Genomic DNA, 25710 nt, shown 5'->3' on the forward strand with positions numbered 1-25710 from the left:
CGGACAGCCGCTCGCGAGTGGGTCTGAATCAGGCCCAAAGACAATAACAATGACAGTACATACTGTATGTATAAAACCACAATTTTAGAATGCAATAATACAGATGTGTCCTCATACACTGTGGCTCCATTCGTGCCAAATAACCCCTCTTGGCGTGCCAGGTCCCGTATAACTGGGCTGCACTGATCATCTTTTTTCTCAAAATGTGCCTCTTATGCTCACAGATAAAACAACTGGAAGCGACAAAACTACTTTTTTAGATTACACTGATCAGTCTGATGTGCGACATTTGTACATCTGTGTGCTAATGAGTCTGAATCTATATACGAAATGCTACCCTGTAGCGGCTGCGCTTTTTCTCACTCCAAGTTCTGTTGTGCTTCATCTAATTCCTGTGTGGTTACGATCGCAGCCCAGTGTCTCCAGTACACTGTTAATGGTGTTTTGCTATGTCTGCGATGCAAATTAGATGCAAAATGTAAAGAAAACATTGATACGCTACACCTCGCGGTGCGGCTCAGATGCGCCGGGCATCTCGTGCGATATGGCATATTGGTGTAGATGTATTAACTGTCAATAATGGAAAGATATGGTAATGCAGCAGGAGGCATCACGTCTCCTGTGCTTTACTTATCCGAGCTACATCAGATAATCTGCGTAACATTGGCCGGCTAAGGTGACCCATGGGGTCACGCAGCCGGCCGCTGCAGTTGAGAGGAAGAGGCTAGGAAATCACCGTCAGCAGATGGAGATACTGACCTCTTCCCTTCCCCCCAACGGCAGTGACATGCCTCCATTTCAGGAAACAGAGGCCATCGCCGCCCCCTCCCCGCCCACAAATGTCAGCAAGCTGTCAATCACTGCTGCCAGTCTGCGAGCAGGATCACATACCCATTCTGCACATGTGCAGAACGGGTCATGTGCCTGCACAGATTCCTGAACATTAACATCGGGAATCTGCGTTCAGCAGTGCACTAGCGTGCACTGCTGAATCAGGCCCTGTGTCATCTGTAACAGTGGCTGTCCCTGGATAATTTAGCATCCTGGGCAGGCAGCACCACCTCTCCCTCCCTATTCTCTTCAGCAACTAAACCTAAATATACTAAAGGCCGGTTTTAATCGATTTCAATTGATTTAAAAATTGATCTAAATGATCAACATCGTTGTTGTCTTTTCAAGAGCTAAATCACACATTTACTAACATGATTTTTTAATATACATTTTTAGTAAATACCTGATTTAGCTCCTTAATCACATCAATGTTGATTAATTTTTACCTTTAGTAAATGTTCCCCTTAATATATGTCCAAGCAGCGAAGAAAGCACCTATCAGCTTCAGAAATGATTTATCTATCAACCAAGAAGAATAGCTTAGGTAGTGCTGGTGACTGGTTGTATTTGCACCAGTCCTCAGGCACCTGTAATCGATACTGGTGTAGCAGGCATACTGTGCTGGTTTGTATCTTTCATAAATATGCAGACACCCCCTTACTATACTTAGCCTACTTAGCCTGTCCAGTCAAAAGCGGTCATAAGTAGGGATGGCCATCAGTAGATTACTCATCGATGGTCACTATCGAAGGTACTATTGGTGGATGACAATGATGGTATGAAACCATCGCTGTGGTTTCATCCACTGATGGTCATCGCTGTTGTAATACTGACTAGGCAGTGGGCCAATCAGGGAGTGGGGGAGGGGCTTCACGGGTCATGCCAGAGGCGGAGGTAAGCTTTGTGCCGCGGCACATGGAGGGGAAAAAAAATCATTGTTTGGCTCTGTGCCATCGATGGCGGTGAACCATTGGATTACAACAATTGATGGCAAAACCATCGACCGTTGGTGGTTAACCATCAGTGTTTGCTAATCATTGATGGTCAATGGCCATCTTTACTCATAAGTAATTACAGTAAGTAACATAATTTGCATTACACAAACTGAATTTAATCCAAATCAGCACAATAGTCATTTGCTTGTATGTATGTATATATTAAGTCCTTAATACAAGTGAATCATTAGAATGCTCATGCTTTTTTTTTTCCTTTCAGCAAATATTAGTGCTCCACTTGTGAGTCTGACTGTATCATCACACTCCATACAAGCACATATAACTGCACCACAGCTGATATACCACATCAAGTACCCTGACAATAAAGAGCAACAGGAAACATCTTTTAACATTAACATTACAACTATGTCAAAGGTAAGGCATGATTTCAGAGGATTCTGTTCTTTTCTAAACCCCCCTCCTCCCTCTTCCTGCATGTTGTGTATGCCCAACTGCTGCCAAGCCCTTGGCCAGTGGTGGTAAATATTAATAGAATGAGCTCTCAGAAACTCTTATTTGCAGAAGTTAATAAACAGCAGTAGTATACAGCTGGTGCACAGAAAAGATAAGTACATTTATTTATCATCAGACGTTAACTGACAAAACTGCAATACATTGACATAGAGGGGCAAACGTTCTAAAAATTAAAAGTGGAGGTTTTTCCCATATCAACCAATCAGATTCTACCGATCACTTCTCTATTGCATTCTAAAAAATGATAGACAAAATCTGATTGTTGCTCTTGGCAAAACTACCATTTGTTTGTTTTAGAAACTTTAATAAATATCCACCATAAACTTTTTTTTAAAACAATTCAGCAACAGAATGTAACAATAGTAATCTTATTATGCAGGGGCGTTTTAAGAGGAGGGGGTCCGTGTGCGGCCTCCGTTTGGGCCCCCTCCTCTGTCAGAGCAGTAGATTCTGGTTTCGTGCCAGAATCTACTGCACATGCGCGGGTCTCCAGGAAAGTGGCCCCTGCACTTTTTCCCAGGGACATCTTTTTTGCGCATACGTGAGTCACATGGAAAATGGCCACCGCCATTTTCCCTGTGATTTGCTGCTCTTCAGCACGGGTCCAGCGCTGCAGAGCAATGCACCGGAATCTGTGGAAAGGTAAGTATAATTAAATATGGGTGCAGGGTGTGCGGTGTGAGCCCCTTGCACACCCTGCACCCATTATAAATATGCCCCTGCTATTATGCCAGTCTTTTCCATATTTCTGAATGTGACTTGTTTAATCTTTTACTTAGGATATAGAAATCTATGGACAACAACCTTAACTCTAAAGGGCATATTTATCAGGTTTTTTTCTTCTATAATAATGTGAAAACAAATATTTTCACATTCTTTTCACATTATCTTAGCATCACTTAAATGTATCATAGGGCTTTTGGAGGACATTTCGTAAAAATTTCCTCCATGCCTAAAATTTGCATCTAATCCGAATCCTGGTTGCATTTCCCATAATGGCAAATGCGATCAAGTCAGATTTACCATGACTAAATTGTGAAATACTATCAGAGGGAGCCATAACTAGTAGGGGTGAGCGGGTTCGGATTTCTGAAATCCGAACCCCCCCGAGCCCCCCCGATCCGAGGCAGATCCGAGTCAGGCTCGACTTTCCCGCCTGACTCGGATCTGAAATCGAGGCAAAATGTAATCATCCCGCCTTCCGAGTCTCGCGGGTTTTGGAACCTATATAAGGAACCCGCGTCGGCGCCATTTTCTCACTCGGCTGTGGACAGTGAAGAGGGAGGGTGGGAGTTAGGGCTGGCTGGGCTGTGTAGTGTAGTGCAGAGTAGTGTTGTGCTGTGCTGTGCTGTGCTGCTGTTGTCCACTACTTCAAAGTCCATAGGGGCTGGCTGTGTTGTGCTGTGCTGCTGTTGGTAATAGGGGCTGTGTCCACTACTTCAAAGTCCAAAGGGGCTGGCTGGACTGTGTTGTGCAGTCAGTTCTCCATAGGGGCTGTGTCCACTCCAAAGTCCTGTGCAGTGTCCCAGTCCTAAAGGGGTGCTGTAGTGTTGTCCAGGGGGTGCTCTGTCCATCAGGGGTGCTCCCCCCAAGTGCTAAAAAAATTATATTTTTGTGTGTTTGTGAATTGTGTCCGCAGTAGCCGCACGTGCATCAACAAAGTAGTGCCAAGCGTGCACCTGTGTCATAAGTAAAGGGCCGGCTGGCTTGACCATTAAAGGGTGCTGTAACCCCCAAAGTACACTCCAGTCCAAACCAAAAAAAAAATTATTTTCTGTGTTTGTGAATTGTGTGCGCAGTAGCCGCACGTGCATCAACAAAGTAGTGCCAAGCGTGCACCTGTGTCATAAGTAAAGGGCCGGCTGGCTTGACCATTAAAGGATGCTGTAACCCCCAAAGTACACTCCAGTCCAAACCAAAAAAAAATAATTTTCTGTGTTTGTGAATTGTGTGCGCAGAAGCTGCACGTGCATCAACAAAGTAGTGCCAAGCGTGCGCCTGTGTCATAAGTAAAGGGCCGGCTGGCTTGACCGTTAAAGGGTGCTGTAACCCCCAAAGTACACTCCAGTCCAAACCAAAAAATATATATTTTCTGTGTTTGTGAATTGTGTGCGCAGTAGCCGCACGTGCATCAACAAAGTAGTGCCAAGCGTGCGCCTGTGTCATAAGTAAAGGGCCGGCTGGCTTGACCGTTAAAGGGTGCTGTAACCCCCAAAGTACACTCCAAACCAAAAAAAATAATATTTTCTGTGTTTGTGACTTGTGTGCACTGTGGCTGCACGTGCATCAACAAAGGAGCAGCGCCAAGCGTGCGCCTTTGTCCCATAAGTAAAGAGCCGGCTGGCTCATTTCTTAAAGGGTGGTGTAACCCACAAAGTGCACTACTCTCCAGCAAAAATAAAAAAATATTTTCTGTGTTTGTGTGCGCTTTAGCCGCACGTATATGTCAATATAACATAAATTGAGGACCAAACTTTCTCCGATCAAAATAAAATAGGGAAAGATCAAGAACCACTTCCTCCTAGTGCTATTGCTGCTGCTGGTAGTTGTTCATCATCCCAGAGAGGAAGTAGGAACATCACTACTTTTACTAAACAATTGACCCTCCAACAGTCCCTAGCGATGAGGATGAAGTACGACAGCAGTCATCCTGAAGCAAAACGTATAACTGAGGCCTTGACTGCTATGTTGGTGTTAGACGTGCGTCCGGTATCCGCCATTAGTGCAGTGGGATTTAGACAATTGATGGAGGTAGTGTGTCCCGGTTCCAAATCCCGTCTAGATTCCACCTGCATCCTCAAAGCAGCAGCGACAAGCGTGCGTCTGTCTGTTAAAGGGTGGTGACACCCTCAAAGTGTGCTACACAAACAATAAAAATATTGTTCTTTTTTTTTCGGTCTTTGTGAAATGTGCGGGCTGTAGCCGCACCTGCATCCTTAAAGCAGCATCGACAAGCGTGCATCTGTCTGTTAAAGGGTGGTGACACCCTCAAAGTGTGCTACACAAACAATTAAAATATTGTTCTTTTTTTTCTGTCTTTGTGAAATGTGTGGGCTGTAGCCGCACCTGCATCCTTAAAGCAGCAGCGACAAGCGTGCGTCTGTCTGTTAAAGGGTGGTGACACCCTCAAAGTGTGCTACACAAACAATAAAAATATTGTTCTTTTTTTTCTGTCTTTGTGAATTGTGTGGGCTGTAGCTGCACTTGCATCCTCAAAGCAGCAGCGACAAGCGTGCGTCTGTCTGTTAAAGGGTGGTGACACCCTCAAAGTGTGCTACACAAACAATAAAAATATTGTTCTTTTTTTTTCTGTCTTCGTGAATTGTGTGGGCTGTAGCCGCACTTGCATCCTCAAAGCAGCAGCGACAAGCGTGCGTCTGTCTGTTAAAGGGAGGTGTAACCCTCAAAGTGCTCCAAAAAATAAAAAACTATTTTTTTAATGTGTTTGTGACTTGTGTGCGATGTAGCCGCACGTGCATCAACATAGTAGCAGCGCCAAGCGTGCGCCTGTGTCATAAGTCAAGGGCTGGTTTGGACATCTGGTCCGGACTGAAGGACGTGACAACAATTTCTGACAAGTGTACTGTCACTGCATATGATACTGTCCTGAAAGCAGCAGCGACAAGCGTGCGTCTGTCTGTTAAAGGGTGGTGACACCCTCAAAGTGTGCTACACAAACAATAAAAATATTGTTCTTTTTTTTTCGGTCTTTGTGAAATGTGTGGGCTGTAGCCGCACCTGCATCCTTAAAGCAGCAGCGACAAGCGTGCGTCTGTCTGTTAAAGGGTGGTGACACCCTCAAAGTGTGCTACACAAACAATTAAAATATTGTTCTTTTTTTTCTGTCTTTGTGAAATGTGTGGGCTGTAGCCGCACCTGCATCCTTAAAGCAGCAGCGACAAGCGTGCGTCTGTCTGTTAAAGGGTGGTGACACCCTCAAAGTGTGCTACACAAACAATAAAAATATTGTTCTTTTTTTTTCTGTCTTTGTGAATTGTGTGGGCTGTAGCCGCACTTGCATCCTCAAAGCAGCAGCGACAAGCGTGCGTCTGTCTGTTAAAGGATTACATCGGTGACAGCATCCAAGTAGGCATGTCAGACAGTCCGTACCTGTACTGGCAGGAAAAAGAAGCAATTTGGAGGTCCCTGTACAAACTGGCTCTATTTTACCTGAGTTGCCCCCACTCCAGTGTGTACTCCGAAAGAGTGTTTAGTGCAGCCGGGAACCTTGTCAGCGAAAGGCGTAGGAGGTTGCTTTCACAAAATGTGGAGAAGATGATGTTCATAAAATGAATTATCAACTCTTCCAGGGAGACCAGCCTCCAGAACGTACAGAGGGACCTGTGGTTCCAGCAGGGACGAATTAATACTCTGTGAGAATGAGGATGTACACACTGAAGAGGGTGAGGAATCAGTGGATGAGGAGGATGAGGATGACATCTTGCCTCCGTAGAGCCAGTTTGTGCAGGGACAGATTAATTGCCAGCTTGTTTTGTGGGGGCCCAAACGAACCAATCATTTCAGCCACAGTTGTGTGGCAGACCCTGGCGCTGAAATGATTGCTTTGTTAAAGTGTTCATGTCCTGTTTATACAACATAAGGGTGGGAGGGCCTAAGGACAATTCCATCTTGCACCTCTTTTTTTTCTTTGAATTATGTACTGTTTGGGGCCTAGTTTTTCAAACTGCCATCCTGTATGCCACTGCAGTGTCACTCCTAGATGGACCACGTGTTTGTGCCGCCCACTTGTATCTCTTAGCATAGTCATCCAGCTACCTCGGTGCAACCTTTTGGATATAAAAACACTATTGTGAGGTGTTCAGAATAGACTGGAAATGTGTGGAAATTAAGGTTATTGAGGTTAATAATAGCATAGGAGCAGAAAAACACACAAATTCTGTGATTTTAGCTGTTTTTATGCTTTTTAAAAAAAAAAAAATACAGATCCAAAACACAAAACCCAGAACCCAAAACACGGAAGGGTGGTTTTGGCAAAACCAATCCAGATCCAAAACACGAAGAAAGATCCAGATCCAAAACCAAAACACAAAACACGAAAAGTGGCCGGTGCACACCCCTAATAACTAGGGTGGTGCAACATGTGCTAGGGCACAGGGCACCGCAGGACAGAGGGTGCTGCTTAGGCCTGTCAACGTTCTGTTTATAATCATTCTCATTTGCACCTTCAGTCACATCCTCTTTTATTTAAGACATATATTTCATACCCAGGACTCAAACCTATCACCTTTCGCATGGCAGTTAGAAACCTTACACATGGAGTTTCTGCCCCACAATTTCTGATGGCAGACCTGAACACAGCCACTGATTCCCGACCCAGGTGTTACTAGCACACCTCAAGTACCCTCAGGCCCGTCAAGAGCCGCGCCGGGCCCCGGTAAAGAGGTTGTCTGGCCTAATCGCGGGAGATGTGGCCACGCCCCCTTAGGTAAAAAAAGAGAAAGATTTGCAGCACCGCTTCGAGGGGGGCGCAGTGAGCACCCTCAGCCCGGCGCATAACCAGTGGGGGGCTCGATCAGCTTTATCGCTCCCCCCACAGGCATAGGAGACTGCTGTGGCTGCTTCTTAGCAGCCGCAATCAGTCTCCCAGTGCAGCCCAGCACACAGCAGCATGTGCTGGGCGGCTGTGATGTAACAGGGGGGGAGCGGTTCCAGATCCGGACCCCGCTGGGCCCCTCCAGCATGCCCGGGCCCGTGTAAATTACCCGCTGCCCCCCCACTTGGCGCCCCTGAGTACCCTTGCCAGTGAGTTCAGCTGCCGGCACAGTGTACATACACAGATCAGATCTCCCCGCTGCTGATATTTGTTGCATATACACTACAAGCAGCACTCTTTCTATACCTTTAGTCTGTGATCTACACTGACGGCTCCAGGCTTGTGCATGGCTGTTCTGATGGGCAAATCCTGCTCAGGTGCAGTTTCAAAAGCACATTGCTACATCTAAAGCTGAAAGATATCTAGATAGATTTTTGAAGTACTTATATATTATATTTTAATTATATATGTTTATATATGCATGTGTATATATATATATATATATATATATATATTAGGGATGTGCAGGCTCGGTTCTACTCGGTTCCGTTCGGTTCTTTTTACCGAACCTTATTGGCTATCCAAAACTCGTGACAGCTGAAACCCAATAAGATCCGGTAAAAAGAACCGAACGGAACCGAGTAGAACCGAGCCTGCACATCCCTAATATATATATATATATATATATTAGGGGTGTGCACCGGCCACTTTTCGTGTTTTGTGTTTTGGTTTTGGATCTGGATCTTTCTTCGTGTTTTGGATCTGGATTGGTTTTGCCAAAACCACCCTTCCGTGTTTTGGGTTCTGGGTTTTGTGTTTTGGATCTGTATTTTTTTTTTTTTAAAAAGCATAAAAACAGCTAAAATCACAGAATTTGTGTGTTTTTCTGCTCCTATGCTATTATTAACCTCAATAACCTTAATTTCCACTCATTTCCAGTCTATTCTGAACACCTCACAATAGTGTTTTTATATCCAAAAGGTTGCACCGAGGTAGCTGGATGACTATGCTAAGAGATACGAGTGGGCGGCACAAACACGTGGTCCATCTAGGAGTGACACTGCAGTGGCATACAGGATGGCAGTTTGAAAAACTAGGCCCCAAACAGTACATAATTCAAAGAAAAAAAAGAAGTGCAAGATGGGATTGTCCTTGGGCCCTCCCAACCTTATGTTGTATAAACAGGACATGAACACTTTAACAAAGCAATCATTTCAGCGCCAGGGTCTGCCACACAACTGTGGCTGAAATGATTGGTTCGTTTGGGCCCCCACAAAACAAGCTGGCAATTAATCTGTCCCTGCACAAACTGGCTCTACGGAGGCAAGATGTCATCCTCATCCTCCTCATCCACCGATTCCTCACCCTCTTCAGTGTGTACATCCTCATTCTCACAGAGTATTAATTCGTCCCTGCTGGAACCACAGGTCCCTCTGTACGTTCTGGAGGCTGGTCTCCCTGGAAGAGTTGATAATTCATTTTATGAACATCATCTTCTCCACATTTTGTGGAAGCAACCTCCTACGCCTTTCGCTGACAAGGTTCCCGGCTGCACTAAACACTCTTTCGGAGTACACACTGGAGGGGGGGCAACTCAGATAAAATAGAGCCAGTTTGTACAGGGACCTCCAAATTGCTTCCTTTTCCTGCCAGTACAGGTACGGACTGTCTGACATGCCTACTTGGATGCTGTCACCGATGTAATCCTTTAACAGAGAGACGCACGCTTGTCGCTGCTGCTTTAAGGATGCAGGTGCGGCTACAGCCCACACATTTCACAAAGACAGAAAAAAAAAGAAGAATTTTTTTATTGTTTGTGGAGCGCACTTTGAGGGTTACACCACCCTTTAACAGACAGACGCACGCTTGTCGCTGCTGCTTTGAGGACAGTATCATATGCAGTGACAGTAGACTTGTCAGAAATTGTTGGCACGTCCTTCAGTCCGGACCAGATGTCCAAACCGGCCCTTGACTTATGACACAGGCGCACGCTTGGCACTACTTTGTTGATGCATGTGCGGCTACTGCGCACACAATTCACAAACACAGAAAATATTTTTTTATTTGGTTTGGACTGGAGTGTACTTTGGGGGTTACAGCACCCTTTAATGGTCAAGCCCGCCGGCCCTTTACTTATGACACAGGCGCACGCTTGGCACTACTTTGTTGATTCACGTGCGGCTACTGCGCACACAATTCACAAACACAGAAAATATTTTGTTATTTGGTTTGGAGTGTACTTTGGGGGTTACAGCACCCTTTAACGGTCAAGCCAGCTGGCCCTTTACTTATGACACAGGCGCACGCTTGGCACTACTTTGTTGATGCACGTGCGGCTACTGCGCACACAATTCACAAACCAGAAAATATTTTTTTATTTGGTTTGGACTGGAGTGTACTTTGGGGGTTACAGCACCCTTTAACGGTCAAGCCAGCCGGCCCTTTACTTATGACACAGGTGCACGCTTGGCACTACTTTGTTGATGCACATGCGGCTACTGCGCACACAATTCACAAACACAGAAAATATTTTTTTATTTGGTTTGGACTGGAGTGTACTTTGGGGGTTACAGCACCTTTTAACGGTCAAGCCAGCCGGCCCTTTACTTATGACACAGGCGCACGCTTGGCACTACTTTGTTGATGCACGTGCGGCTACTGCGCACACAATTCACAAACACAGAAAATATTTTGTTATTTGGTTTGGAGTGTACTTTGGGGGTTACAGCACCCTTTAACGGTCAAGCCAGCCGGCCCTTTACTTATGACACAGGCGCACGCTTGGCACTACTTTGTTGATGCACGTGCGGCTACTGCGCACACAATTCACAAACACAGAAAACATTTTTTTATTTGGTTTGGACTGGAGTGTACTTTGGGGGTTACAGCACCCTTTAACGGTCAAGCCAGCCGGCCCTTTACTTATGACACAGGCGCACGCTTGGCACTACTTTGTTGATGCACGTGCGACTACTGCGCACACAATTCACAAACACAGAAAATAATTTTTTTTTTGGTTTGGACAGGAGTGTACTTTGGGGGTTACAGCACCCTTTAACGGTCAAGCCAGCCGGCCCTTTACTTATGACACAGGTGCACGCTTGGCACTACTTTGTTGATGCACGTGCGGCTACTGCGCACACAATTCACAAACACAGAAAATAATTTTTTTTTTGGTTTGGACTGGAGTGTACTTTGGGGGTTACAGCACCCTTTAACGGTCAAGCCAGCCGGCCCTTTACTTATGACACAGGCGCACGCTTGGCACTACTTTGTTGATGCATGTGCGGCTACTGCGCACACAATTCACAAACACAGAAAATATTTTTTTATTTGGTTTGGACTGGAGTGTACTTTGGGGGTTACAGCACCCTTTAATGGTCAAGCCCGCCGGCCCTTTACTTATGACACAGGCGCACGCTTGGCACTACTTTGTTGATTCACGTGCGGCTACTGCGCACACAATTCACAAACACAGAAAATATTTTGTTATTTGGTTTGGAGTGTACTTTGGGGGTTACAGCACCCTTTAACGGTCAAGCCAGCTGGCCCTTTACTTATGACACAGGCGCACGCTTGGCACTACTTTGTTGATGCACGTGCGGCTACTGCGCACACAATTCACAAACCAGAAAATATTTTTTTATTTGGTTTGGACTGGAGTGTACTTTGGGGGTTACAGCACCCTTTAACGGTCAAGCCAGCCGGCCCTTTACTTATGACACAGGTGCACGCTTGGCACTACTTTGTTGATGCACATGCGGCTACTGCGCACACAATTCACAAACACAGAAAATATTTTTTTATTTGGTTTGGACTGGAGTGTACTTTGGGGGTTACAGCACCTTTTAACGGTCAAGCCAGCCGGCCCTTTACTTATGACACAGGCGCACGCTTGGCACTACTTTGTTGATGCACGTGCGGCTACTGCGCACACAATTCACAAACACAGAAAATATTTTGTTATTTGGTTTGGAGTGTACTTTGGGGGTTACAGCACCCTTTAACGGTCAAGCCAGCCGGCCCTTTACTTATGACACAGGCGCACGCTTGGCACTAATTTGTTGATGCACGTGCGGCTACTGCGCACACAATTCACAAACACAGAAAACATTTTTTTATTTGGTTTGGACTGGAGTGTACTTTGGGGGTTACAGCACCCTTTAACGGTCAAGCCAGCCGGCCCTTTACTTATGACACAGGCGCACGCTTGGCACTACTTTGTTGATGCACGTGCGACTACTGCGCACACAATTCACAAACACAGAAAATAATTTTTTTTTTGGTTTGGACAGGAGTGTACTTTGGGGGTTACAGCACCCTTTAACGGTCAAGCCAGCCGGCCCTTTACTTATGACACAGGTGCACGCTTGGCACTACTTTGTTGATGCACGTGCGGCTACTGCGCACACAATTCACAAACACAGAAAATAATTTTTTTTTTGGTTTGGACTGGAGTGTACTTTGGGGGTTACAGCACCCTTTAACGGTCAAGCCAGCCGGCCCTTTACTTATGACACAGGCGCACGCTTGGCACTACTTTGTTGATGCACGTGCGACTACTGCGCACACAATTCACAAACACAGAAAATAATTTTTTTTTTGGTTTGTACTGGAGTGTACTTTGGGGGTTACAGCACCCTTTAACGGTCAAGCCAGCCGGCCCTTTACTTATGACACAGGCGCACGCTTGGCACTACTTTGTTGATGCACGTGCGGCTACTGCGCACACAATTCACAAACACAGAAAATAATTTTTTTTTTGGTTTGGACTGGAGTGTACTTTGGGGGTTACAGCACCCTTTAACAGTCAAGCCAGCCGGCCCTTTACTTATGACACAGGCGCACGCTTGGCACTACTTTGTTGATGCACGTGCGGCTACTGCGCACACAATTCACAAACACAGAAAATAATTTTTTTTTTGGTTTGGACTGGAGTGTACTTTGGGGGTTACAGCACCCTTTAACGGTCAAGCCAGCCGGCCCTTTACTTATGACACAGGCGCACGCTTGGCACTACTTTGTTGATGCACATGCGGCTACTGCGCACACAATTCACAAACACAGAAAATATTTTTTTTTTGGTTTGGACTGGAGTGTACTTTGGGGGTTACAGCACCTTTTAACGATCAAGCCAGCCGGCCCTTTACTTATGACACAGGCGCACGCTTGGCACTACTTTGTTGATGCACGTGCGGCTACTGCGCACACAATTCACAAACACAGAAAATAATTTTTTTTTTGGTTTGGACTGGAGTGTACTTTGGGGGTTACTGCACCCTTTAACGGTCAAGCCAGCCGGCCCTTTACTTATGACACAGGCGCACGCTTGGCACTACTTTGTTGATGCACGTGCGGCTACTGCGCACACAATTCACAAACACAGAAAATATATTATTTTTTTAGCACTTGGAGGGAGCACCCCTGATGGACAGAGCACCCCCTGGACAACACTACAGCACCCCTTTAGGACTGGGACACTGCACAGGACTTTGGAGTGGACACAGCCCCTATGGAGAACTGACTGCACAACACAGTCCAGCCAGCCCCTATGTACTTTGAAGTAGTGGACACAGCCCCTATTACCAACAGCAGCACAGCACAACACAGCCAGCCCCTATGGACTTTGAAGTAGTGGACAACAGCAGCACTACATTACACTACACTACACAGCCCAGCCAGCCCTAACTCCCACCCTCCCTCTTCACTGTCCACAGCCGAGTGAGAAAATGGCGCCGACGCGGGTACCTTATATAGGATCCAAAACCCGCGAGACTCGGAAGGCGGGATGATGACGTTTTGCCTCGATTTCAGATCCGAGTCAGGCGGGAAAAGTCGAGCCTGACTCGGATCAGACTCGGATCGGGGGGGCTCGGGGGGGTTCGGATTTCAGAAATCCGAACCCGCTCACCCCTAATTATAGCCAATGCAGGAAAATGGCACTGATTTACCATTTCAATGTATATGTCTCTGATTATTTTTAATTAACAGCTAGATAATGGGGGTAAGGTGAAACTAGGGAGATTGCTAGACTTTTCGGGGAGTCAGGAACATTGCTACTATTTCAGGGAGTCTCCTTGACAATTAGAGATGTGCGCCGGACCATTTTTGCTGGATTTGGTTCTGCTTCTTCATCCGGTTTTGGATTTGGATTTGCCAAACCGCCGTGACTTGTTTTGGATTTGAATTTGAATTTTTTACATAAATTGACAAAAAAAAAGCTATAATCACAGCTGCAGTGAGCTGGCTGGTTACTAAGCGACAGATCAGCGGCACAGACACCACAGTTTAAAGAACATCTATGAAACATTAACACACAGCAGTGGCAGAAATGAAAGGTAAAGCAAGATGGAATTGTCCTTGGGAAGTGGGGTATGGCCAACAGAGTCACTGTACTTGTATACACAGTGGCCTACTGCCCAAGAAGTCACTGTGCTTGTATACACAGTGGCCAGCAGAGTCACAGTACTTGTTTACACAGTGGGCTACGGCCCAAGGAGTCACAGTGCTTGTATACACAGCCAACAGAATCACAGTAATTGTATACTTGTAAACTTTCTAAAAAAGTGCAGCATACATCAACATGCCTTGTACACATAGCCACTTACTAGTCTGGACTCTAATCAGCAGAATATAGCGCAGCATACTTCAGCGTGCAGTGTGCCCCCTATATACAATCACTTTAACAGCACAGCCACTTGTGAGTCTGGACACAGCCAATTTAATCAGCAGACTATAATGCAGGATACATCAGCGTGCAGTGTGCCCCCTACAGTTACTTTACCAGCACAGCCACTTGTGAATCTGGACACAGCCACTCTAATGAGCAGAGCAGTGTGCAGCGTGCGAGTGAGACGGTGCCGAGTCCCGATCTCAGCGTCATATATAGAAACCAACACTCGCGAGAATCCGACGTCCGGAGGATGACGTTCGGCCTCGAAGTGGGATCCGAGTCAGGCGGGAACACCAGATCCTCAGTGTTCGGAGCAGTTCAGTAGGTGTATAGATGGTCTGTGTATATGCAGCACTCCAGGAAAATGTTATCATACAGAGGCCACGTGCAAGTTCTCTTAGATTCTTTCACTTCCCTTTTTGCAGTAAATACTGTTGATCAGCTGCCTATACTGGTAAATTACAGCTTAAGTTCAGGTTGCAGTATAGGAGACAATGTGGGCCTCTCTTGTAATCCTCTTATAAGGCATAGGGGCCTATTCATGATGCAAATTATCAGGGTCCATTCGGACTCCGATAATTAATATTCTAACTCACCGCAAATTCTGGAGCAATTCATCATTGCTCTGGCGCGGTGACAGCTGATGTGAAATCAGCTGTCCCTGTGAGCGGCTTCACTGCTCCTTTTCAGAGCAGTGACAGGAGTGCGCATACACAAGAGCCCCGACGTCCGGCTAAAGGAGTCATACAGGGACGGAGTGATCCGAAAGGATCCCTCTTCGCGACCCGGGACTCCTTCCAATAGGGAAGGAGCGGGTATCAGGAGCATTCGCCATAATATTTTTGGAGCTTGATGAATTCTGTCCCCATATTAGTGTATGGGGACAGCGGGCCATTCCGTGAGAGAAAGGTAAGTAGGAGATATCTCTGATACTAGTGTATGGGGACAGCGGGCCATTCCGTGAGAAAAAGGAAAGTAGATTATTCTTGATAAATAGCCCAATAACTTAATTTCTACAATTGCAGGTGAACATGTTCATATTCACCTACTTTTGTAGAAATGAAATGATGATGAATAGACCCCTATTTATCAAATTAATAAAATAATATGACTCTTAAGGTGCTTACACATTAGACAACATTATAAACGATTTTGCTGATAACGACACATCGTTATAACAAATTTGTTTTATCGTCCAGTGTGTAAGCACTAGATAGTTCGCAATGCACGCTCCCACGGGTCGCTAACGACATCCCCAGTCATCTGTATTTGCAGCTCAATCTGGGGATGTCGTTAGCGATGCCATACTGCTGAATGCAGCATTTCCCCGCTCCCCCCCTCGTCATCGTTGCCAACATCGCCAAGTGTGTAGCACTTGCCGATGCCGGGACCCCTGCCGGGTCCATTGCTGCCAATGTCGCTGGGTACACACATCATTTAGTGTGTACCCAGCATTAGCCACTAGAGGGACTCAGAACATCATAACCAAACAACAAGAACTGAGAAATACTGTATATGATTTCTATTTTTTCCACTGCAAGTCTTAACAAATAACTATATTCAGCTTAGATAAAACTTCGTCCCGTGTCCCGATGTGCTCAGTTGTTAACGACACTGACCACAAACACTGTACAAAATCATGAAAGATTTCGTTCAGTGCCGGCCACCCTCCCTCATCCCTGAACATGTTCAGCCTGACAATGTCAGACAATGTCGTCGCTGTACATTATTTGCATCACTGCTGTGTCTTTGAACATGCTGCAGGAGGAGTCTGAATGCTAATGAAGCCCACTGGCCTTTACAGATCCAAGTGCTGCGAGACGCGGCATCGGATCACCACAGGGAAGCCATCAAGCCTAAGCTTACTCATATTAGCTGCTGGAACGCCTTTGCCAAGGCCAGGAAATCTGCATCAAAAGACACAGACGCTGGCCTCTGCAAGCCTACAGAACAACACACCCGTTTTTTAAAATGCTTACTGTCGCTGCCCCCAAATGGCCGCAGCATGTAATTCATACTGTGGCTTAGGGGTCACTGCAACCGTCGTCATATCAACTGATTTGCACACGTGCATTGCTGATCAGTAATCATCTGTGAGGTATGCAAGCCATTGGGTTTGCATACATCTCTGAATTAGGCCCAGTCAGGGGTTAAAGTGGGCCGGAACTGGGCGTCACTCCTGAGCTCCATCTTCCAGCGCAATGTGAACTAAGGGAGGGACATCATGACAGGGAACATTACTACAGGGGGCATTACTACTGGGGGCACTACTACTGGGGGCACTACTGCTGCGGCCACTACTACTGCGACCACTACTACTGGTGGCATTATTACTGAGGGCATTACTAATGGGGACATTGCATAAGGGGCACTGCATAAGGGGCACCACTCCTTGGGGCACTGCATAAGGGGCACTGCTACTGGGGGCACTGCATAAAGGCACCACTACTGTGGGTTCCATAAGGGGCACTACCACTGTAGGCACTGCATAAGGGGCACTACCACTGTGGGCACTGCATAAGGGGCACTACCACTACTGGAGGCACTGCATAAGGGGCACCACTACTGTGGGTTCTGCATAGCGACACTACCACTGTGGGCACTGCATAAGGGACACTACTACTGGGGGCACTGGCACTGTGGGCACTGCATAAGGGGCTCTACCACTGTGGGCACAACTACTGGGGGCACTGCATAAGGGGCACCACTACTGAGGGCATTGCATAAGGGGTACCACTACAGTGGGCATTGTATAAGGGGCACTACTGCTGTGGGCATTATGTGTATTAGGGGCACTACTACTGGGGGCATTGTGTATAAGGGGCACAAATGTGGGCATTGTGTAAAAGGAGCACTGCTGTGTGTCATAACATGAATTAGGGACACTTCTATGTGGTGTAATGTGAATTGAATTGGGAATACTATTGTGGGACCACGCCCCTTTCGATTGAACAAGTTCCACCACTTTTCTAGGACCACTGGGCCCAGTGATACTGTAACCTCAAAATGAGGGGAGGGAGGCTGACTGGCTCCATTATGAAGTAACGAAAGTATTATCAACAAATACATTCTGATGGCGAAAGAGTAGAAAATGCAGCAAACAAAAAAAAAATTAAAGAGAAAAGTAAAGGAAGTCTCTACATGGTCTAATTTACAGTACAATTTCTTAAAAGTCTCAAATGCCACCTGAGGTATGGTAGACAAACATCAGAATCCAGTGGGCAAATCCTGTCAAAGATTCCTCCAAGATAGCAGAGGCCAGTGGTGTCACAAGGGGGGTGCGGATCCCACCCCAGTACACCAAAGTGCAGACACCTCCACAGTGACAGGAGGCAAGTGCTGCTCTGTAGCATTACATTAAGGCCGTGAGGCAAAAGCTTTTCAGAGGCAGTTCTCCAATACTGTATGTAAAGTCTATGCCCACAAGAGAAGTTTTAAAAACTTGAAACATTTCCAGGAAACACTGAGCTCCAAAATGGCCTCACTACAAGGCTCTGTCTCTACTGCCTACCCTAACTGCACGTCTCTGGTGTATACTTTGCTTTAATCATGATGATCATGACCACGGGAATTACCCCATGGCCTTAATAATAATAATAATAATATTACATAAATAATATATACATGGTACATTATATCAATTATACAAGTAAAATTTTATTTACCGTATTACATTTTGATATGTTATTTTAGTTGCTGTACACAGAAATCACAAAGGAAAATGTATGGAACATAACAGATCTAGTACCTGGGAACTACTGCATCAGTGTAAATATGAAGTTTGGGGAAATAACAAGTAGCCGAAGTCCAAAGCAGTGTGTGCAACTGAAAGGTATGACATCTCTCTGACTCCACTTCACCCGACATTAGGGCAGTTCTCATGGTCTCCAGGGCAAATAGACAACCCTTCCGCATCCTTCACACCTCTCCAGTGAAATGGGAGAAATGGCCCAGCCCTCATTCAGTGTAATGGAGCAAATGTTAGGAGTACTGTACATTAACTGGACCATGCCCTGCCCCTTTCACCTTGGTACCCCCACCTCCCGAATCTTCCTAAGTGGCAATGGCATAAGTAGGTAAATATGTGCTATGCACTATACTTGAGAGCACATTGAAATTGAGCATCAATATCACATTCAGCAGTTAGTACTGTAAAGATCATTTCTCTGTTTGAAAATAATATGATCAGTTCAGTTCACTAGTACGTAGTACAAACGTGCTATGAATGTTCTACTGAAAACATTGGTGTGAACAAGTCATATAAGTAATAATATAACTTGTATATTAGTATAATTAAATAATCACTTAATTGATCTAGTGCATTTTGTGCTTTTACATATGCCTGAATGGTAATTGCCACCTTAAAAAAGTAATTTATTATGCTAACATGCAGCAATTCAGACCTAGTGTACCAATGCCATTATATCATAAAACAGTATTTACCGGCCATTCATATAGCTCTATACATAACCACACACATACTTTTGACTGAGGCCATTACAAAATGTGTGAATTTGAGGGGTGGATCTAGGTGGGAGATAAGACATTCCTGCTATGGTCTATAAGCTACATGCACATCAACATACTGTGGGGCATATCCAAATAGGTTCGAGTTTACTAAAAAAATCTTTTGGTATTCAATAAGGTGTAAGTCTTTTTTTTTGTGAGCGCTTAATATTTTTTGAGCACCTGTTTTGAGGAAAAATTGTCGACACTTGCTCTGGAACCCTTTGGACCCCCCCCCATTATGACAAATTAAGCTATTGGAAGTTTCCAATTAGCTTAATTAATTTGTAATTACTCACCTTCTGCAACGCTGTCCTACTCCTCCGTCTCTTCTCCAGCGTCGCAGACAGCTTCAAAGGACCAGCCAGGCACAGGACAGGTACTACTCCTAACCCTGCACATATGACACTACACTGCAATACACTACCGCTGCTAACCCTGCACCCCCTCTCCGCAAACATTACACTACACTGCACTACACTCCCGCCGCTAACCCTGCACCCCATCCCCGCGTACACTACCTACAGTACACTACCGCCGCTAACCCTGCACCCCCTCCCCGCACACATTACACTACACTGCACTACACTACCGCCGCTAACCCTGCACCCCCTCTCCGCACACATTACACTACACTGCACTACCACCGCTAACCCTGCACCCCTTCCCCGCACACATTACACTACACTGCACTACACTCCCGCCGCTAACCCTGCACCCCATCCCCGCACACACTACCTACAGTACACTACCGTCGCTAACCCTGCACCCCCTCCCCGCACACATTACACTACACTGCACTACACTACCGCCGCTAACCCTGCACACACTACCTACAGTACACTACCGCCGCTAACCCTGCACCCCCTCCCCGCACACATTACACTACACTACCGCCGCTAACCCTGCACCCCCTCCCCGCACACATTACACTACACTGCACTACACTACCGCCGCTAACCCTGCACCCCATCCCTGCACACACTACCTACAGTACACTACCGCTGCTAACCCTGCACCCCCTCCCAGCACACATTACACTACATTGCACTACACTACCACCGCTAACCCTGCACCCCCTCTCCGCACACATTACACTACACTGCACTACCGCCCGCTAACCCTGCACCCCATCCCCGCACAAATTACCTACAGTACACTACCGCTGCTAACCCTGCACCCCATCCCCGCACACACTACCTATAGTACACTACCGCCACTAACCCTGCACCCCCTCCCCGCACACACTACCTACAGTACACTACCGCCGCTAACCCTGCACCCCATCCCTGCACATATTACCTACAGTACACTACCGCCGCTAACCCTGCACCCCATCCCCGCACACATTACCTACAGTACGCTACCGCCGCTAACACTGCACCCCATCCCCGCACACACTACATACAGTACACTACCGCCACTAACCCTGCACCCCCTCCCCGCATACACTACTTACAGTACACAACCGCCGCTAACCCTGCACCCCCTCCCCGCACACATTACACTACACTGCACTACCACCGCTAACCCTGCACCCCCTCTCCGCACACATTACACTACACTGCACTACACTACCGCCCGCTAACCCTGCACCCCATCCCTGCACACATTACCTACAGTACACTACCGCCGCTAACCCTGCACCCCATCCCCGCACACACTACCTATAGTACACTACCGCCACTAACCCTGCACCCCCTCCCCGCACACACTACCTACAGTACACTACTGCCGCTAACCCTGCACCCCATCCCCGCACACATTACCTACAGTACACTACCACCACTAACCCTGCACCCCATCCCCGCACACACTACATACAGTACACTACCGCCGCTAACCCTGCACCCCATCCCCGCACACACTACATACAGTATACTACCGCCGCCAACCCTGCACCCCCTCCCCGCACACACTACCTACAGTACACTACTGCCGTTAACCCTGCACCCGTAAACTACACTTAACCCAGCCAGGAACTACATCTCCCATATGCCTCCTCCTCCCAGCAACCTTCTACACAACTTGACCACCAGGAGGGTGAGAGACCCAGGAGCGGCCGGTGTTCTGTTCTGCATCTTTTTTCCTCCCCTACGGGATTTTGTCCACAAAAAAACCTGCAAGCAGTTTTTTTAATTGGATACCATAGATGTTGGGAGCACGCATACTCGTGGTAATCTAGAATTGGTTGTGAGGTCCGCATAATTTTTTGCAGGGCCAGATTCAGCAATGATCGCTATTGCAATCGCAGCTGCGATTACGCACGCAGTTCAACTGCGATAGTATGCTAATCCATTGGGATCACTATGCTGCAACACTACATAAGGACGCCCACTTTACCTTACACACATCTGTAATGTTTAGCAGGACTGCAAAACCATCGGTATAATCGTGTACCATCGCAGCCTCACTAACACTTGTACAAGTTCAGACCTTACTCATAAATTGCTAACTTCATCGCACGTTATGAGTCCTCAGGCTTCGTACGGCATCACAGTGGCTAATTTATGCACGCCTCTGCAAAGGCTTTGAAACGCACTAGCACGCCTGCGATTCGCCAACCACCCCCCCCGTCACCACCCAAAAATGGCACTTCCTGTCAATTACTCTGCGATTGGTCTGCGTAATCACTGCAATCGCAGTGCCAATGGCAGTTGCCAGGACGCGCCCGCGCACTGCGATGCATAATCATGTGTAGAATGCAGCAATTGGCCGATTGCATGCGTATTGGCAACTGCGATCCTTGCTGAATCAGGCCCTTAATTGGATATGCCCCACAGTATGCCTGATCTGCATATGGAATTTCATTTACAAAACAACATATTTAAATGAGCTGGAGCTGATGGTGATTGCATATATTTGATGGTTGTGTTTTATTTACAGTTAATAAATGACTCTTAAATATGAACAGATACAGAACTAAATGCATATATTCCCCTGTATGCATGGTTATATGCATCTTTGTTGTGTGCTTGCCTACTAGCCATAGCTTGATAGTTGTTGTCACCATTATCAGAGCCCTCCTACACCAGCCTACACTGATGTGAAAAGGATCTGGCTGAAAATAGGCGTCCAACTCTGTATAGATCGATTTTGATAAATATTTGCTAGCTTACAATATGAATAATTATACTTATAATATTATCAACTATTTCTCTCTAGATTTAACAGTCAAAAAAGTCATTATAGGATCAATCTTGGCCGCCTTTGGTTCTCTGGCAATTGTTGTAATTCTGACAATCCACCTTAGTCTGTACCGACACTTCAATCCGAAGACGCGTCTTCCTTCAAATCTGGTAAGATGAAATTGTTGATGAAATAGGTAACTAACATATAAAGACAGGTATGAGTAACCATGGGCCGTAAGCAGAAATCCCTCATATGGAAAGTGAATTATATATATTATATTAATTATATAACTTTTTGTTCAGTCTTGAACAGGCAGTTGTGGATGATGGTGTGTGTGATCAATTCATGTTCTAAGAACAATGGAGCATAATGAGTTCATAATGCCTTCTTACGTGGGCAAAAGTGGAACAACCTCATTTGTCTTCTGGGGACTATGGAATGAGTTACTGACCACCATGGTCTCACACAGGAAATAAGGACAATCAGGAGCGTATTTATAATGGGTGCAGGGTGTGCGGTGCACAAGGATCCCTGGTTCCAGGGGGGCCCGCACCGCACACCCTGCACCCATACTTTTTTCTTTCATACTTACCTCTCAGATGTCCCACGGAGTAGCATTGCTAAAAACACCGGAAAATGGCTGCCATGGCCATTTTCCGGGTATTTTGCACATGCACAGTAAGAAATCACAGAGAAAATGGCTGCTATGCCATTTTATCGGTGAACCGCGCATGCACAGTATAGTCCGGGCACACTCTAGTGTCCGAAGTCTACTGCTGCTGTCAGTTCACTGACAGCAGCCAGGGAGAGAGGAGTGGGCCCCCGTATGGTGAACATGGGCCCCCTCCTCTCTGAATACGCCCCTGAGAACAATGCATCCAAAACACACTCATCTGCACTGTCTGAGAACATGCATAGACAAATAGTAAGTAGTGCCCAATATATATATATATATATATATATATATATATATATATATATATATATATATATATATATATATCTTTCTCTGAACTCTACATTTTTTGTATTTACAATAGATTTTACATCATTTGAAATCAAAGGCAAGTGCAGACAAACCTGTTGAATCCTTCATAACTACTTCCATTTTTGATGGTATGGAGTTTTGTAAATATATTCCTGAATCCAAGGAGCAGAATGTGAAGGAATGTCCACAAATCAAGCGGTATATCTCTACGGAAGCATGGGGAAAAGACTATGTCAACTGCAGACAAAAGGATATTGATCAGAGTGTTCTAGAGAAAATGGTGGAACTTAGAAATTCTACTTATGGTACAAATCCTTCCGAGAAATATTTTTTGTTAGAATGTCCAAATGTTTGGATGTCATCACAGGCAAGGTACTCAAAGAAACATACAGGTCTACATCATACACACCTTTCTAATGAAGATGAGTACTATAAGAGCTCAACTGCTTGTGAGGAAAATTGCAAGAAAACAGGACCATTATATGTAAATCAAGATGAAGAATTAGATCCTTTTTACATAAATGTTTAATTTACTGCATGTTATATTCAAGGGCAACACAATAATTTAAATGCTTAAAATGACCAGTGTGTAAATAACTAATATCATCTATGTAACACCCCTTCCATAGACATCTAGGAGTGAATTTACTAAGATTCGTGTTTGACTTCTAAACATAATTGCTGAATATTGCTGGAACGTTTTACTCTCAAAACCATGAATTTACTAATCACCGTATTTGACTGTCTATTTAGATTTGATGGTGAGACTCAGCGATTTCTGGTGTGTGTGCGATCAATCTATAGACTTCTACCAAATCGAAGCATGAATTCACTGACAGTCGGCAGCAGATTCATAGCACTGCACAGATCAGTATGATCTGTGGAGGCATTTGTGTGTAAAGGCTTAAATAAAAGGTCCATGTTAAAAAGCAAATTTGCATGGGGTCGCCCACCAAAAAAAGCATAACCAGTCCTGGACCTCTGAGCCGTCTGGTACTGAAAAGTTGGGGGGGAAATGGCGTGGGGTCCCCACGATTTTCCAGTAACCAGCACCGACCTGAACCAGCCAGGGGGCTTACTCTATAGCAGTGAGACAAGCAGCGAGGGTTTCCCCTGCCATATTATAAAACCAGTATCAAACTGGCCAGCCCAATCCTCGGAAAGTAGGGACCCAAAAATAAAATTGGGTACCCCCTCCTGAGGATCAACCAGCCCAGGGCTCTTTCTCGCACTCATGATAAAAGATAGATTTAATATTGTTCTTTACAGTGGAACTACAGGTCTCAGCAAGTCAGACCCGGCATGCAGGAACGTTGAATACCACAAGTGCCATCAATGCTACTGTGTTCTGTGTAATGGGTAGAAAAATATCTGTATACATATTCTTTATCACAGTTCTCCCAGTTTAAACTAATGCAGTTGATATCAATACTTAAAATGCTCAATGCTGTAGACACTGGCCTGGATCTCCCAAGAGGTCAGCTCCACACCTCCCTCTAACTTGTCTTTCCGATGCACACTTCTCTCTGAACTCTTGAGTTACAGTAGGGGTTGGCAGGCCTGCTTGTTAGCTTCACAGCAGCCGCCCTCCAACTATTACACTTCCAGGATGGCCTAACTGAAGTCTCACAGTTAGCCTCCTGACTTTGGAGATGATAGACCTGCTCGCTAGGATGCGATCGCTCGTTGGTGGCCGATTTTTGCAATCTGCGCATGCGTATGCATCACAATGCGCGTGCGCTAACCACTGTGAAAGATCGTGAAGCACTCACTCGTCCAGCATAGACAGCCCAGTGGAATGAGTGACTGGAGAGGCCGTTTGTGGGTGATAACAGGGTTAGAAATGGGGGAGTGGAGGTACGAACACAGGCGTTTCTGAGTGTTTCAACGCCGTTTCAGAGGCGTGCATAATTAACAGGCAGCATCATAGTACACGTCACCTGGTTGTATTTCACACTGAACAGATCGCATTGCTTGCGGCAAGGTATAGTCAACCTCAAGCGCTGCGAGCACATGCGATGGTGCTCGATGTACCAAAGTTTTCATGCACTTCCAGGAGATGACGTGCGCAAGTGGGCGTCTTAAGAATGACTGGTGGGCGTCTTAATACACATAGTGATCGCACGCCAAGACATAGTGGGCGTGCTAATGCCTTGCTGGGCGGGCGCAGGATTTGCATACGCTGGGAGCGAGCTAATGCATCTAGCAAGCGGGTCTGATGAATGAGCTCATTTCACTCTCACACAGGGACTCCAATGGTGCAAAACCTGCTCCTTTTAAATACTTGGTCTCCCACTTTCGTGACAGACCAGGCTCCCAATAGGCTCCACCCCTTTTCCCATTAATCAGTTCCTGAGAACCCCCAGAAGGGGCTAGAGGTCCTATTACTGCCCATTTTTATGTGGTCCATGCAAGGAGAATCCATCTTGGATAAGCACCTGCGTAATTAGCTCCTGTGATTTCCAGGACATCACAGGCCTGGAGTGCAAGGGGGGTTACATCTGAAATACTACTACCCACCAAAAATGTTATGCCTACTTTATGAGCTCAGGGAAGT

The 25710-nt window shown here is 46.0% G+C and overlaps 2 protein-coding genes across 5 annotated transcripts in view; one reads left to right on the forward strand and one right to left on the reverse strand.

Annotated features, from left to right (window-relative positions):
• IL22RA2 (interleukin 22 receptor subunit alpha 2) overlaps nucleotides 1–23682 on the forward strand; it is a 29049-nt gene extending 5367 nt beyond the window's left edge. The window contains exons 4-7 of the mRNA XM_088451997.1: nucleotides 2047–2201; nucleotides 18221–18359; nucleotides 22199–22332; nucleotides 23206–23682. Coding sequence (XP_088308123.1) covers nucleotides 2047–2201; nucleotides 18221–18359; nucleotides 22199–22332; nucleotides 23206–23682 — 905 coding nt within the window. The remainder of the gene's footprint in view (nucleotides 1–2046; nucleotides 2202–18220; nucleotides 18360–22198; nucleotides 22333–23205) is intronic.
• The window catches only part of LOC148543077 (uncharacterized), a 105203-nt gene that overhangs the window by 41316 nt on the left and 38177 nt on the right, over nucleotides 1–25710 (reverse strand). The gene's annotated exons all lie outside the window — the stretch shown is intronic.

Source organism: Taudactylus pleione, unplaced genomic scaffold, assembly GCF_031769625.1.
Source record: "Taudactylus pleione unplaced genomic scaffold, aTauple2 ptg000006l, whole genome shotgun sequence".
In the NCBI taxonomy this organism is placed as follows: Eukaryota; Metazoa; Chordata; class Amphibia; order Anura; family Myobatrachidae; genus Taudactylus; species Taudactylus pleione.